Source organism: Ceratotherium simum, chromosome 22 (assembly GCF_057802395.1).
Source record: "Ceratotherium simum simum isolate JZ-2026a chromosome 22, ASM5780239v1, whole genome shotgun sequence".
Lineage (NCBI taxonomy): Eukaryota > Metazoa > Chordata > Mammalia > Perissodactyla > Rhinocerotidae > Ceratotherium > Ceratotherium simum.
The window spans coordinates 5,639,272-5,653,767 of record NC_141921.1 but is presented as its reverse complement, the minus strand read 5'-3'; the positions used below and the strand labels follow the sequence as shown (position 1 = coordinate 5,653,767).

The 14,496-nt window shown below is 56.0% G+C and overlaps 1 protein-coding gene across 3 annotated transcripts in view; it reads right to left on the bottom strand.

The window, feature by feature from the left end:
* Positions 1-14,496, bottom strand: part of GLIS1 (GLIS family zinc finger 1) — a 215,770-nt gene that overhangs the window by 74,603 nt on the left and 126,671 nt on the right. For 2 of the 3 annotated variants that reach the window (XM_014793837.2, XM_087445780.1), the window contains exons 2-3: positions 10,979-11,156; positions 6,306-7,188 (exon numbers count right to left, since the gene is read on the bottom strand). In XM_014793837.2, the coding sequence (XP_014649323.2) occupies positions 6,306-7,188; positions 10,979-11,156 (1,061 nt within the window). Of the gene's footprint in view, positions 1-3,359; positions 3,383-5,416; positions 5,418-6,305; positions 7,189-10,978; positions 11,157-14,496 lie in introns of all 3 variants that reach the window. The other variant, XM_087445779.1, reaches the window with a different exon arrangement.

Below are 14,496 nucleotides of genomic sequence, written 5' to 3'. Positions count from 1 at the left end.
CGGCCACACCAGGAAACACCGTTATATATGGCGCAACACGTGCTGGGAGAGCAGGCAGCCTGGAAAAGGAGGGAACTGAGGAGGGAACACTGGACTAGGTTGTGAAGGATGGGTAGGAGTTTGCTGGGCTGGGAAAGGCATTCCAGACAGAGGGACCAGCAAATGCCAAGACCCAGAGGAGTGAAAGAAGCTGGCGTGTGCAAAGACTCTCTAGGAATTGGGGAGGGGAGGAAGCCTCAGGGCAGGGCTACTGTTAACTCACTGGGTGACCCTGGGCGACTGATGCCCCTCTCTCGGCTTTGGCTTCCCATCTAAGATTGAGCAGACGGGAGGACTGACGTGATCCCAGGAGAGACTCCAGTAAGGATGGTTAACAAGAGCACAGCTGGAAGAAGCCAACGTGAAGGCTGCTTCTGCCCAGTAGGCTTCCCTCACCCTGGAACAAGGCGAGGTGAGGCTCAGGCCCCAGTTTCCAGAGCGGGTGGACTCAGCAACCTCAGCTGTCTGGCCCAGCCTGGCCTCTCCCAGCTCATTTACAGTGGGATTCTCCAGGGCAGGGGTTTTAAACCATGTTCCATTTTGCAGCTTCTTAATCTCACCAGAAACCCCAGCATCCAGAAAGGCCATTTGTCTTCAGGTGACATTAATTTAAAGACGCACTGTCTTACTCCTCATCCCATGAGGTGCCCTCTCCTCCAACACAGAACAAGACCCAGCACGTCAGCAGGCAGGGGACCGGCAACTGCTCTCAAGGTGAGGGGTGCTGGCTTGGGGAAACTGAATGCCAATGCCCATCAGTTTCCCTGCTCCGCCAGGGCTCCTTGCGGCCAGGCTGGCTTTGATTCCCTCTGTGACCCCACGGGGGCCTGGCACACAGGAGGTGCTCGGGGACAGGTAGCTGAATGGATAGTCTCACGATATTTGTGAGCGGACTGATGATTCTCTGCCGGGGAGGTGGCTGGGGGTCAGGCTAGCACACCGTCTCCAGAGTCAGGCTGAGACCCGGGTTCAATTCTGACCTCATGATGCACTTGGGGCCTGAGCTTTGGCATGAATCGGACTGCGCTTTCTCCATCTATAGAATGGGGATAATAATTCCAGTCTCCAGGAATGTTCTGAGGGCTGAGATCATGCATGTGGGGAAGCCCTATATAAACTGAAAAACATCCAACAAGAGTTTCAATAATGTTCCCGTCCCCCTTGACCGACTTGGACAAGGTTATGCAGCCAGGCTTCAACTCCTCAGCTCCTGGCTCCCCTCCCTCCCTCCATTGTCCAGCAATAAAATTGCAAGATTCAAGGGTAGCGTCCTTCCCACGGTGCCAGAAGTCTCGCATCATGTCATCTCTGGACCCCCGGCTCCCAGCACGAGGCCTGGCACAGGGGACCTTGGGTGGAGCCAGCGTTTCAGGGGAAGATGGTTCCCTCTTCTGAGAGCCACCTTCCACGGTCTAACCTTCCCCAACTTTTGGTCACCAGCCCCTTCAGGAAACTCCCTGCCCACTGAAGCTGCCCCATTTGCTGTGCAACCCGGGCCTCTCCTCCCCTCAGGGTCTGTCTTCCACATTTCCTCCCCATACATGGTGAGGATGGACTAGAAGACCTGCCTGCTCAGACATTTCAGGCTCCTGGGTAATTCCCTGAGATGTTGAGATGAGCCAGGGGTGTCTGCTGGCCTAGAAAGGTGCCCAACCCAGGGGGCCGGTCTCAGGACATGGGGACAGGGGAGGAGCAGATGCCTGGGGACTCCACCCACTGTGATTTGAGAAGCACAGAGGACTCTGCCCTGCAGAAGGAAGAGGTGGGCCAAGGCGGGTGGGTCGAAGGCAGCGTGGCCTGTGGAATGGTCCAGGCAGCTGAGCCGGGTGACACAAAGCAGGCCATTTTGTCTGTGAATGTCAGTTTCTTCCTCTCTAAGATGGGCATGGTACATCATGGCCAGGCATAGCTTGTCTCAGAATATATTAGCTCTCTTCCCCCTCAGGACTTCCCAAGAGATATGATCCCAGACCCCCAGGGAAGCCTCTCTCTGATGATCTTCCCTGGTCCCAGGTCCAGTGGCACCCAGGACAGACTGGAGGGGCGTAAATGATGTGGACCAGTGGCCAGCATGAGAGGAACCCGGCCAGGATGGAAGTCCAGCCTCGAGGCCCCAGCTGCGCCTCAGGACTGGGAGGGCACAGAGCAGAGCCTCCTCTCTGCGCTCTGCCCCAGCCCCTCCAGCTCCAGCTCCCTGAACAGACACTGTCTGCCACAGAGCAGGCCCTCTGCGGTGCTGGCAGACACCTGACAACAAGGCCACCGGCAGTGTGACAGCCCTGCCCACCTCACCAACAGCGGAGGCTGCTGATTCAGCTGACCTCAAGTCCAGGCTCCCCTACCAACCGGCTCTTTCGACCCTCGGTTTCCTCATTTGTCAAACAGCCATAAATGATCCTATCCTAACTCCTCGGGCTACCGTATGAATCTCCTGAGATGATCAGTGTGAAAGACTGTGATGGGGGAGGAAGAGAATTAACTAAGCACTTCCCTAGGTCATCTCTTTCAACCCTAATAACAACAATCCTCAAAGTCAGGCACTATTCTCACCCCATTTATAATCGAGTATGCTATGGGTCAGAAAGGCTAAGCCATCTGCCTGAGGTCACACAGCGGGTAAGTGGCAGGGCCAGGCAGGGTCCCAGGTCTGTGTGCCTCCGGACGGGCTTTTCACCTGTCTACACACACCTTCCCTGCTGCACTCACAGCTCTGGCAAAGCTCTTCATGAAAGTCAGGGGTGGTGTCATTCACATGGTTATTTTACAAAACCCAAGGTTCAGAGAGGCTTTCCTTTTTCACTCTGCCTGTCCTTCTCTTGCTGTGGAGAAAAAGCAAGCTCTCAGTCTGCTAATTTCTGCCGTCTCAGACAATCAGAATTCCAGCCGTCTGGGAGAGCCAACCTAAGAAAGCAAGAAATTAATCTTTTCAAAGTTAACGTCTTCAAGGCGTCGCGTCGGTATTTGGGTTGGACATAACCCTGCTATCGCAACGCAGACAAAACCCCAAATGTAATAAGGCTAAGACAACTCGGACAACGTCGGAAACATAACAGGATATTGCAAAGAGATTAGGGTGCTTCCTCTGGACGGCGCGGATGGGCCACAGAGAGGGCAGGCTGGGGGACGGACGGTGCGGTCCAGCCCGGGGCCAGCGGGGCGCGTCCGCGGTCCTGGCCTGGCCCAGGACTGAGAGGCCTGGGCAGAGGGAGCCAGGCTCCTCGGGGCTCCTGGCCGCCGGGTCCCGGAGCAGAGGCTCCGCGGGCTAAATGCAAACCAGCTGCAAGGCCGGGTGTTACAGTTGGGGGGGCGGGAGGGCTTACCTCATGAAAGAACTGTGGAAACGCTGCTGGAAAGATAATAAAAGGATTAACTGCTATTTTAGTGGGCCATTTACTCTTCAATCAAAGTGTCTCATCTATTTCCTGTTCTCCAGAGGCTCGGGGTCCAAAATTCCTTTGTCTATTACAGCACATGGTAGCAGAGGCCTGTCATGAGAAATTAATAATTTTACAGGGAAGGGAGATTTTATTTATCTGGGTGCGGGCGGGGCCCGGCCTTCCTCTGGGAGACCTACTGCGCCGGCGTCACGGGAAGGGGGAGCACTCCCACGGCGGCAGGGAGGAGCTCAGGGAAGATCTCCACCACCACCTCCAGATGACAGCACCCGGCAGGGCTGCCCCAGGGATAATCGGTTCAACAGGAGGCGATCTTCACAAACAGGAGCGCCACAGTTCAGAAAGATGCGGGTTCCACCGGCACTCCAACGTTACCAGCTGTGCACCTCGGGCAAGTTATTGTCATGGTTGTTACTATTATTACTATTGTGATTATTAGCCTTGATTATTACTGCTGTTGTTATTGTTTGTCTCTAACCAGCTGTGTGAACTGGGGCAAATTGTGTAATCTCTCTGAGGCTCAGTTTCCTCATCTGTAAAATGGGGATTAATAGTATCCACCCCATAGGTTGCTGTGAGGATCATGGAGTTATCACCTAGAATAGCCCCTGCACACAGTCAGCACGCAGAAGCTGCTTGCTGGTATTATTACCATAATCCAGACCCCCAAAGAGGAAGATGAAGTGTTCTCATAACAGCAGGTGGAAGGCCAGTTGGACCCCATTGAATCTTTGTTTCTCCATCTATAAAAACCCTTGGTCTTACAGGACACAACAAAGATTAAACGCAACCGCAAATGAGTACAGACACTTGAACATCACCTCCTCCATGAAGCCCTTCAGGGTCTCCCCTCCCTGGGCCAATGCAAACTCCATACCAAAACCTGTCCCTGATCTCCAGGCCCATCTCCCACCCATCCCTGACCAGGGGTGCCCCCAGGCAAAGACCTTGGCAGGTCCATATCTGGTCCCCGAAGCCAGGCGTGAGCCAGGTGTAAGCCAGTGTTCTGTGGAGTCTGCTGAATCAAATGAGATCCTGGCAGGCTGGCCCAAGAGAAAAAGCCCTACAGAGATCCTGAGACTGCACTGAGTAATCTGAGTCTCTCTGACCCACTCACTGGGCCTCCATTTCCCAAACTGGAAAATGGGTGGGGAAGGCCTAGATCATCTCCAAGGTCCCTAATGTCCAACACCAATACTCCTGGATGCTGTGATTCCACATGGGAGGCCCTAGAGAGAGAAGGCCACCGACCATGCCACACCAGGGTTCAGGCCGTGTGTAGACTCTGTGTAGGGCCCCAGACACCAGTGGGATAATCCACAGGAGAGAAGACAAGATGTAAAGGAGAACCATAGCTCAGCAGCTGTCAACTCTAGGGTCTCAGAGAGACGGGCCCCTCTGTCTGCCGGTAGCCCCGGCCTGTGATGTCTGTTGCATCTCCTTCCAGGCGGGGCACACCTTTCAGCAAGTCATGTGTCACAGCACCCCAAATGAACCGGGGCACCCCCAGGGACTGACGGGCCCCCAGCTCTCCCTCCAGCACACTCTCAGCCCAAAGGCACACAACAAAGTCAAAATCTGAGCCTGCTCACTCCCCTCTCCCCACGCCAACCACAGGTTCCCTACTCCTTTCATTCTTTCGCAGAGGCTGTTCACTGCCCCTCAGTTATCTATAAAGCGAACTCTTCATCCTCAAGACCCAGCCTCCTTGCTGAATAAGCTGGTCCAGTAGATGCCCAGCTCACAGCTCCATAAGCAGATGGGGTCCCAAGGGCGAACACCTGGTCCGAGGAGGATGGAGTTTATGCTGTTGGTTGCCGATGCTCCCTGCCTCGGCCCCAACAAATGCTGCCCTGGGCTTTGAGCAGGGACAGAGGTGTACCCCACCCCATGCACCCTTTCCCAGAGTGAGTGCTCCAGGAGGCAGGACCCAGTGACAGCGACAGCACACAAGTCTGGAAGAACTCAACCGTGGCTATGACGCTGGCTCTGCAGACCAGACACACTGCTTCCTTCCTCCACCTTACCAATGCCCCCATGGCTGGAAGACTGAGCTAGGTCCTGGTGGCTCTACCAGCTCTTCCATTCCCAGGCAGGAGTCGCTCCCCGTGGGCTGACGGGCCTTGGGGGTAGGCACAGTGCCTTGGTGAGGCTATCAGGGACTAAGACTATGTTCCCAGCCTCTGATCCGGATTTCCACCACAGTGAGAACAGAACACAGAAATGACCAGTCAGAAAGGTCGGAGGCCTGGGTGCCTACAGTTAATGGGTGTGCGTGTGTGTGTGTGCATGTGTGTGTACATACATACCCCTGGAAACCTTAGTCTCAACCCCAGCCAGAACACTGCAAGTGCTATCCAGGGCCTTCTCTGCTAACCCTTGGCCTGACCCCAAAGCCTGCTCTGGGGAACCAAAGCTCTCACATTGCATGCCTGTGAGGACCCAGTGCTCCCGGGAGGAAGCCAAGCCTGCTCCAGGATCCTCCCTGGGAAGGACACTGGGTGAAGGCTGACACTGGAGGAGAGCACATGCCCCACAACTCACTTGGCCATTGGTAGGTGGAACACTGGGCATCTGCACATAAGAGAGAAGGCTGGCCGCGCCTGCTGTGACCTCAGAGTACATGTCACCACCTGAATGAGCGTGTGCAACTCGAGGACATGTAGGTGGGGGATGGGGCACCTAGCGAGTATGAGGGGCCCTCTGCCAAGGTTCCCAGTGACAGGGGCACTGACCGCCTTGACCAGTGGCCACCTCCATGGCATTGGTCCTTCCCTCTTCAACCACAGGGGATCTCCGCCAGCCCCTTGGTAAGGAGTCCCGGGCAGACCTCTCCCGGGGTAGTGAGGCGGCCAGCGGCTGGGGACTCACCATGCACTTGTTGGGCTTCTCACCCGAGTGCACCCTCATGTGGATGAGCAGCTTGTAGCGGGCGTTGAAGGGCTTGTAGCGGCGCACGCAGCCTGCCCAGAAGCAGGTGAAGTCCTCGCCCTTGCGCTGGTCGATGTGGCTCTTCTCGATGTGCCGCACCAGCTCCTCCTGCTGCTCGTAGGCTGCACAGCAGTCCACCCAGCGGCACGCCTGCCGCCCGGCCACCACCCTGCCCGCCAGGCCCAGCCCCAAGCCTGCAAGGCCCGGGCCCGGCGGCACCTGGGACAGCGGGTAGGGGGGCGGCAGGCCCTGCTGGCGAGGCCCGAAGAGCTCTGAGAACTCGTCCGAAGGCTCCTGCTTCAGGAAACCCACCTTCCGGCAGGCTTCAAGCTGCAAACTGCCCTCGTGGCTCTCACTGGGCGCAGGGCCGGGCCGGGCCCGCTTGGGAGGGCCCCCCAGGTCTCCCGGCAGAGGGGGGCTCCGGAGTCCATTTACGCAGGTGACCAGAGCCGTCTGGGAGGAGCGGATGATGGAGGTGATGTCGGAGGAGGCGCAGGGTGAGGAGGGGGCCGAGGAGGTTGGGGGCAGGCCCAAGAGGCAGCAGCGCTTCAGGCCACCCTCAGGGAGGTGGGCCTCAGGCGGGGGGCCCAGGCCGGAGCTGGGTTCGCTGCCCAGAAGGTAGCAGGAAGGTGCGGGGTTGGCGAGGCCTCGGCCGGCCAGGTCCAGGTCTGGGTGCGGGCCGGCGGCGGGCGGCGCCCTGCAGTGGGCAGACAGGTGTGCGCGAGCTTCCGTCATGGCCCGGTAGTCGGGCAGGGACTCCTGTTTGATGTGCTGTGTGGCCGGGAGGCTGCCATTCACATACGTGGCCTGGGGTCTGGGCGACCTGGAAGACAATGACCAGAGTGGTCATGAGAGGGTGGCATTGCACAGAGGGGAGGCCCAGCCGGGGGCTGGCGGGGAACCTGAGGACCGAGGGATGGAGAAGCCCAGAGCAGGAGAGGGAGGTTGAGCACTGGGAGCAGAGAGAGAGAGAAACCAAGACTGGCTATCTGGTCAGGAGGGAAGAGTGTAGAGGATAAAGGGGAGACAGAGGAAGAGGAGGGGGACTGGGGAGAGGTTCAAGAGAGGCAGGGGATCTGAAGAGAAGAATGCCAGGAAGGAGCACTGTCTCATGGCCGGGGAGGGACCCCACCCTCTCCAGCCCTGGAGGCCATCCTGTCCTCCTTCTGAGGCATGTGAAGCTTAAAACAAAAGCATAGCTGCAATTCTGGGCCCGGCAGAAGATTGTCCCCAAGCTAACATCTCTGCCCATCTTCCTCCACTTTGTATGTGGGACGCCACCACAGCATGACTTGATGAGCGGTGCGTAGGTCCACGCCCAGGATCGGAACCCCTGAACCCCAGGTTGCCGAAGCAGAGCATGCAAACTTAACCACTATGCCACCGGGCCGGCCCCTGGAGCAATCCCTTTAAAAACAGCACCAGGTTAAAGCGACCGACATCAAGACAGAGAACAGCATAGTGCTCTGGGACTGAGTAACCCAAATAACTGACAGCAAAACCTCGAATGACATCCGGTGGGGACGGGGCAGCTCAGGCCCTAGTGTCTCCTGCCTCCAAATGCCAGCTGAGGCAGCCACTGCTCACCCTCGCTGTCCCTGTGAGGCCTGGCCCTGCCGCTGAGCCCTGTGCACCCCAGGCAACTCCTCTCACATCTCTAGAAACCGTGAGCATCTGTCTCCAGACAGAGCCAACACCGGCTGAGCAGCCCCAGGTGCCAGGCACTCTCCTGAGGGCCGTCGCCTGCAATCTTAACACAGTAGAATGACGCATGTATCTGCTGAATGCATGACCAAGTTCTTCAAGGGAGAGACCACCATCTGTTTCACACTCATGAAAACTGAAGGAACTCACCCACGTCCACAGAGGCAGCCAGCGACAGAGCAGGAATCTGAACCCGGACCCGTTTGAATCAGAAGCCGGGACTCCCCACAGCTCTCCACTGCCAGAGGCCCCAGCTTCCTCATCTGTAAAATGACCTAATTTGAGGACCATTTCATGTCCTCTCAATGTTTTAAGTATCAAGGACTCAAATGTTCTTCTGTCTGTCTGTCCTCCTGGACCCTGGAAGGGAGCTGCTGAAATGGGGAAAATCAACATTTTTTCAGCAGGGACGCGAGGGGAGAGGAGAGTTGATCTCAGAGCTCAAGAGGTCCATGCCCCCGCTGGGGGGTCAGGGCTGCAGCCTGGCTGAGGGTCAGCGAGTTCACTCCACAGGCTTTTCCGGCTGTGCTGGGTGATGCTGGGGACACGAGACAGTTCGCAGACCAGGCCGTTGTGGGCTGACCGAGCTAATACACACCAAGAGCTTGGCCCGTGTGGGGCACACAAAAAGCACTCCAGGACTGTCACCAATTAGCAGTAGGATGGGGGCCTCCTGGGACTGGGAGGACGCAATGGGAGAATGTCACAGGCAGCAGTGGCTGAGAGAGTGGAGCTGTTTTTATTAGTACTAGAAAACGGGGCTGGGGGCAGGGAGGCTGGTTGGCTCTGCTGTCACGGGAACCCAGGTGGTAGATCAAGGGGCCTGAGATTGGGGGGCAGCAAGAAGGGCGAGGAGAGGCCCCCAAACAAGGCAGTGCAGCAGGAGGGAGAGGGCACAGGATCCGGCTGCGTGTGGGACAGGGGCTGGGCCTCTATTTCTTTAGGAAAATGAATGAGTCTAAAAGTGCCAGATGAAATCCAACCGCTTCAAGCGCAGGGTGGGGGCAGCTGCTGAGATGGATGCCAGTGTGGGGCTCTGGGTATGGGCTTTCCTGTTGTCAAAATGACATTGAAAATGACAAATATTTCTGATTGTCTCTATAAAAAAAAAAATCCCCTTGCAGGTTAGCCTAGCTTTTGTCCTGAGATGGAAAGAATTTCACTGGAGACACTGGATGCTGCGGGGTGAGAGCCCCAGTGAATAATCAAGCAGATAAATGCGCTTGACTGTCACCAAACAAGGCACAGCTCCAAGTCTGAAAGATGCTGGCTCCTTGTCACGGACTGAATTGTGACCCCTAAAATTCATCTGTTGAAGCCCTAACCCCCAGTGTGACTGCATTTGGAGAAAGGGCCTTTACGGAGGGAATTAAGGTTAAATGAGGCCATAAGGGTGGGACCCTAATCCAATAAGACTGGTGCCCTTGTAAGAAGAGGAAGAGACACCAGGGACACACACAGAGGAAAGGCCATGTGAGGATACAGTGAGAAGGTAGCCACCTGCGAGCCACGAAGAGAGGGCTCAGGAGAAACCAACCCTGCCGACACCTTGATCTCCGATTTCCAGCCTCCAGATCTGTGAGAAATAAATTTCTGCAGTTTAAGGCACCCGGTCTGTGGTACTTGTTATGGCAGCCTGAGCAGATCAGACCAATACAATCCTATAAATCAGAAGTTTCACTAATATCAAAGATGGCCACAGGGAATCTATATTCTCAAAGAAAAATGGTTCCACGTGGGAAGAACCAACAATCTTCTGTTCAGTAATTAATATCTCCCACTGTGGAGCTCCCACTGGAAAGGGAGCTTCACCGTGGAGATCTCTGCTTTCTTCGCCAAGGCACCCCCAGCACCGACCACGTGCCCTAGCACACATTAGGCGCCTGATAAATGCCTGGTGAAGGAGTGAATTTTGAATGGGCAACTGGGCCAGTTTTTAGAATCTCTGATAGGTGAACAGGCCTTAGGCCAGCAGGTGGGCACAGAGGCCTGTCCGCAGTTGGCCTCTGCCTGTCAGCAAACCAGAGGGCACAGAGGCACAGTGGGAACCCTGGGAGAAGCCATAGGAGGCAGATTTCAGCCCAGTGTGCAATCTGATGGAACATCTGTCCAGGGTGGATGTCACTGGAAATGCACAAGCATTGAACAATGGTTACCAGGCAGGGTTCTGTGGGGCCATGGCTTCCTGGGGCAGGAGATGGCTCCAGGTGGAAGAATCCCTTTCTGCTCCATGAGCAGTCCAGAGTTTGACACAGTGTGAACCCTGAGCTACGTTTTCTTTCCCCATCCCACCCCTGACTCTTCCTCTTCTGAAATTGCTGATTCTCTGTGAAAAGCCACCTCCGGCCCTGCATTGAGGAAATGCACCTCAATAAAACCATCTCTGGGGGGCCGGCCCGGTGGTGTAGCGGTTAAGTGCACACGCTCCACTTCGGTGGCCCGTGGTTCACAGGTTCGGATCCCGGGCGCAGACTGCCGCACCACTTGTCAGGCCATGCTGTGGCGGCGTCCCATATAAAGTGGAGGAAGATGGGCACAGAGGTTAGCCCAGGGCCAGTCTTCCTCAGCAAAACAGAGGAGGATTGGCATCGGATGTGAACTCAGGGCTAATCTTCCTCACAAAATAAATAAATAAATAAATAAATAAATAAATAAATAAATAAATAAATAAAAAATAAATAAAACCATCTCTGTCTCTCATGAGGCCCGGCACTGCAGGAGGTTCGGGGCCTGGACCAGGCAGCCATCACTGTGCTACTGGGCTCTGGCTGGTCCCTGGCCCTCCTGTCCTCAGTTTCCCTATGTGTCCCACAAGCCAGACAGACCAGGTGAGATACGGAGACCCTTGGTCCCTGGCCTCCAGGGAGTGTCCACAGAAGGCAGCTGACGGGAGGAGACAGAGCACATACCTGCTGGGGTGGGGGAAATGCAGCAGCCTCTCACAGGGTGGGGGATGGCCCCGGGGTGGTGGGGTTCCTGCAGGGAGAAACAGGCCCTGGTGGCAGGTGGGGCTGGGGCCCTCAGCAAGGTCCAGGTCCAGCAGGCTCTTCTCCGAGCCCGGGGTGCAGTGGCCGTAGCTCCCATTCACTAGGCAGAGAAAGACAGGGAGAGGAGACACAGTGAGTGGGGATGGCCTGCAGAGGGGTGCAGGGAGAGGGCAGTCATTGGGGTCCAGCATGGAACAGAGCATACTTAAGCCAACACTAACTAAAACCCTGCTGCGTTTGAGGCACTAGGATACTTCATTTCATTCCCATAATCACCAGCGGGATCAGTAATAAAATCCCCACTTCTCAGATGCAGACGCTGAGTTCCCGGGGTTAAGTGACTATCACACCGACAGCAAGCACTTATAATGTACCAGACACTCTTCTAGATTTGGGAAACACTGGTGAACCAGACACACAGCTCCTGTCTCCTGGAGCTCACAATCTATGATCCCCACATTGATCACGGCGCTCATTTGACAAGGTGCATGGCCACCAGTGGGGCCGGAGGTCTAGAGCTGTGCTGCCTTGCAGGCCGGGTGGGCGACCCTTGTATGTCAAGGAGCAGGTGCTCACTGAACAGCATCTGCTCTTGTTATCACCCAAAGCTCAATCTAGGTTGTTTTCCAAATTGCATTACACCATAGAAATCAAGTACACAGTTACTCCCCGCTCTGTGTCCTCCACGGTTCTTAGACACCCTGTCACATGCCCCGCCTTGCTCAGCTCCTGGGTTTCTCTGAAGGTTAAGTGAGGCAGTAGATGTGAAAGCCCTCGAAAAACTACATGAAGTGTAACAGAAGTGTCAGGCATGGTTGTTGTAAGCTCCTTCCCCTCTCTGGGCGTCAGTCTTCTCATCTAGAGCGTGAGGAGGGTTAATCTGGAAACTATCTTCTTAGGCTTCCTGCCCCGTCCCCTGGCAGGGTCATGCTAAGGAGGAAAGGACGTGGGCTTTGGGGTCTGATGGACCTCTGTGTGAGCCCCTACTGCCCCCAACCAAGTCTGTGACTCGGACAAGTCCCTCCCTGAGGCCAACCCTTCCCAGGGCCGACCCTCCCCCCGTGGTGGTCTCCAGGGATGCTGCGAGGTTTTGGGAGCTGAGGTGCAGAGCCGCTCGCGATGCTGGCCCCTAGTAGGTGCACCAGGAACGGAAACTGTTCTTATTGTCAGATAGCACTTTGAAAAGCAAAAAGTGCCCTAGAGAGGTAATAGAACATTACTGACAGGCCCAAGTATTGTCCAGGTACTGTCAACGCTGAGCAAGAGAAACCAATAAGACGAGAAAAGAGCTAGCACCAGAACACTGTCACCCCTAAGCGTCAGGGCATGAGCAGGAGGACCCCGTGTGCCCGGGTCAGGCTGGCGTTCACACCACCGTCTCTCTGGAGCCTCCCCACTCCCTCTGGTGGATGCAGGAGTGTTATTATCCCCATCGCACAGAGGAGGAAACAGAGGCTCAGGGAGGTTAGATTACTTGTCCAAGATCACAGAGCTAGTAGTCTGGGCTGGATCTCCGGCCTGGGTCTGTCAGATCCGAACCCCATCTTAACCGCTACATAATAAATAAAGTGGTCTCGTGGAAGCCAAAAATCTAACCCCACCCTCAAGCACCCACCTCCTCCAACCCTCGTTCTAGCCTGTCCCCAAGGCGGCCCCTTCAGCACGATTACCCCTGTGCCGAGGCCGGATACTCAGCGCTACCTCGCCACCTGCCCACGGCTCTAGACAGGCACCAGGCGTTCACCTGCCTAGCATTTTACAGTCTGCAGATAAGAATGCAACACTCTCAAGGCCCCAGGGCAGGTGAGGGGCTCAGATGAGCCTGCACTTTCCCAGGCGCGGGCGAGCCTGCCCCAGAGGGCTGGGAGGAGGATGCGCTCAGCGGTGCCCGCGTCCTCTTCCCAAGGCCGTCTGGGCTGGCGTCCTGCTCTAAGAACACTGGCTCCCACTGCCCTTGGCTGCCGCTCGGCCAGCCCCTCACAAGCTTATTTTTTAATAACTTGGTTGTTTTTTAATTAAAAAGAAATCCCTGGTAACAAATGTGAGTGGCCTGAGTTAATGAGAGCAGGCTGCTGCTCATTTGACTCCGACTCTGCTTGGCGGCTTTGCCTTTTCCAAATCGTTCCTGCGTGCGATTTTATCGTCCCATTGAGGCAAACCCTGGGACTGGGCCTCAGAAAACTGTGGATAATTTTATGACCATTAATAGCATTTGGAGCAGAGAGAGCTTAATCATCACACGGGGCTGTTCTGCCAGGGTCCTTCTCCCAGAGTCTCTGGGTTGGGGAGGCCGTTCTGAGCTTCCTTCCAGGACCCTGTCGGGGGCCTCTGGTCACTTACCCCTCGCTCACTTAGGAGGACATGTGGAGTGACAAAGGTGGGCAGCTGGAAGCCCGCATTTATCGAGGCCTCGTTCATCAGCCCTGCCTGGGTGCCAGGCACACACGACCCTTTTAAGTGTCCATCCGCATGAGGCGGGCTCCTGACAGCCACTCTCCAGATGAGAAGAGTTGAGGTTTGGAGAGATTCGGTGCCTGTGACCAGGCTCAGGGGTCTCTGAGAGGTGGGGCCACAGCTCATACCAGATCTCTCAGACTTCAAAGCCCACGTTCTGTCCTGCTGCGTCTCAGCCAGCAGAGGAACAACTGGGCACCCCAAACAAGCAGCCCACCTTTGACTCCACGAAGATCACGTGGGGAGCCTTTGGGGACGTCAAGGCACAACCGTTACAATGACTCCTACACTTCAGTCTTGGTGACAGCCCTGCCCTCTATCTACAGACGAGCACACGAAGGCTCAGAGAAGTTCAGTGGTTTACCCAAGGTCACACAGGGAGTAAGGGGCTGAGCTGAGATGCAAAGCCAGCCCCTCTGTGGGAAGAAACAGTCATTACTCCACAAACAATTGGGGCCTGTTGGCTTCTTCTCCACTAGATACAGTAAGAGGTTTTCCCACAGTAAATAAACAAGCTGGCTCTGGGAGGGAGGGAGGAAAGAAGGGGCCCCTCAGGTCACCGTTTGGCACTGCTCGGGGCTCCAAGCCCATTCAAGCCCCTGTCTTGTGTGACCCTCACAGCACCCTGGGTGAAAGCATCGGCCTCCCCACCTCGCAGCAGGACACGGGCACTAGAGCTGGCAAGTGGCCGCCCAAGGTCACACGGCAATTGCTGGCACAGTCAGGGCCTGAACCCAGACCTTACAAAGTCCAGGCCAGACCCTGCCCTGGGCCACCTGCTTTCTCAAAGGCCGGAAATTAAACCAAAAGCTGTAACGTGTGTCCCAGAGATGCTGCCACCACTGGAAAGATGTCGGTACTGCTGCCCGCCACAGGCCCAAGTCACCCAGGAGACCTCCCACTGCCCCTGTCTGCTGGCATCCTGCCTCTCTGTCCCCAAGGCCATCAGAGGACCCACTCCTGCTCACTCTCCATCTCTGGGAGCA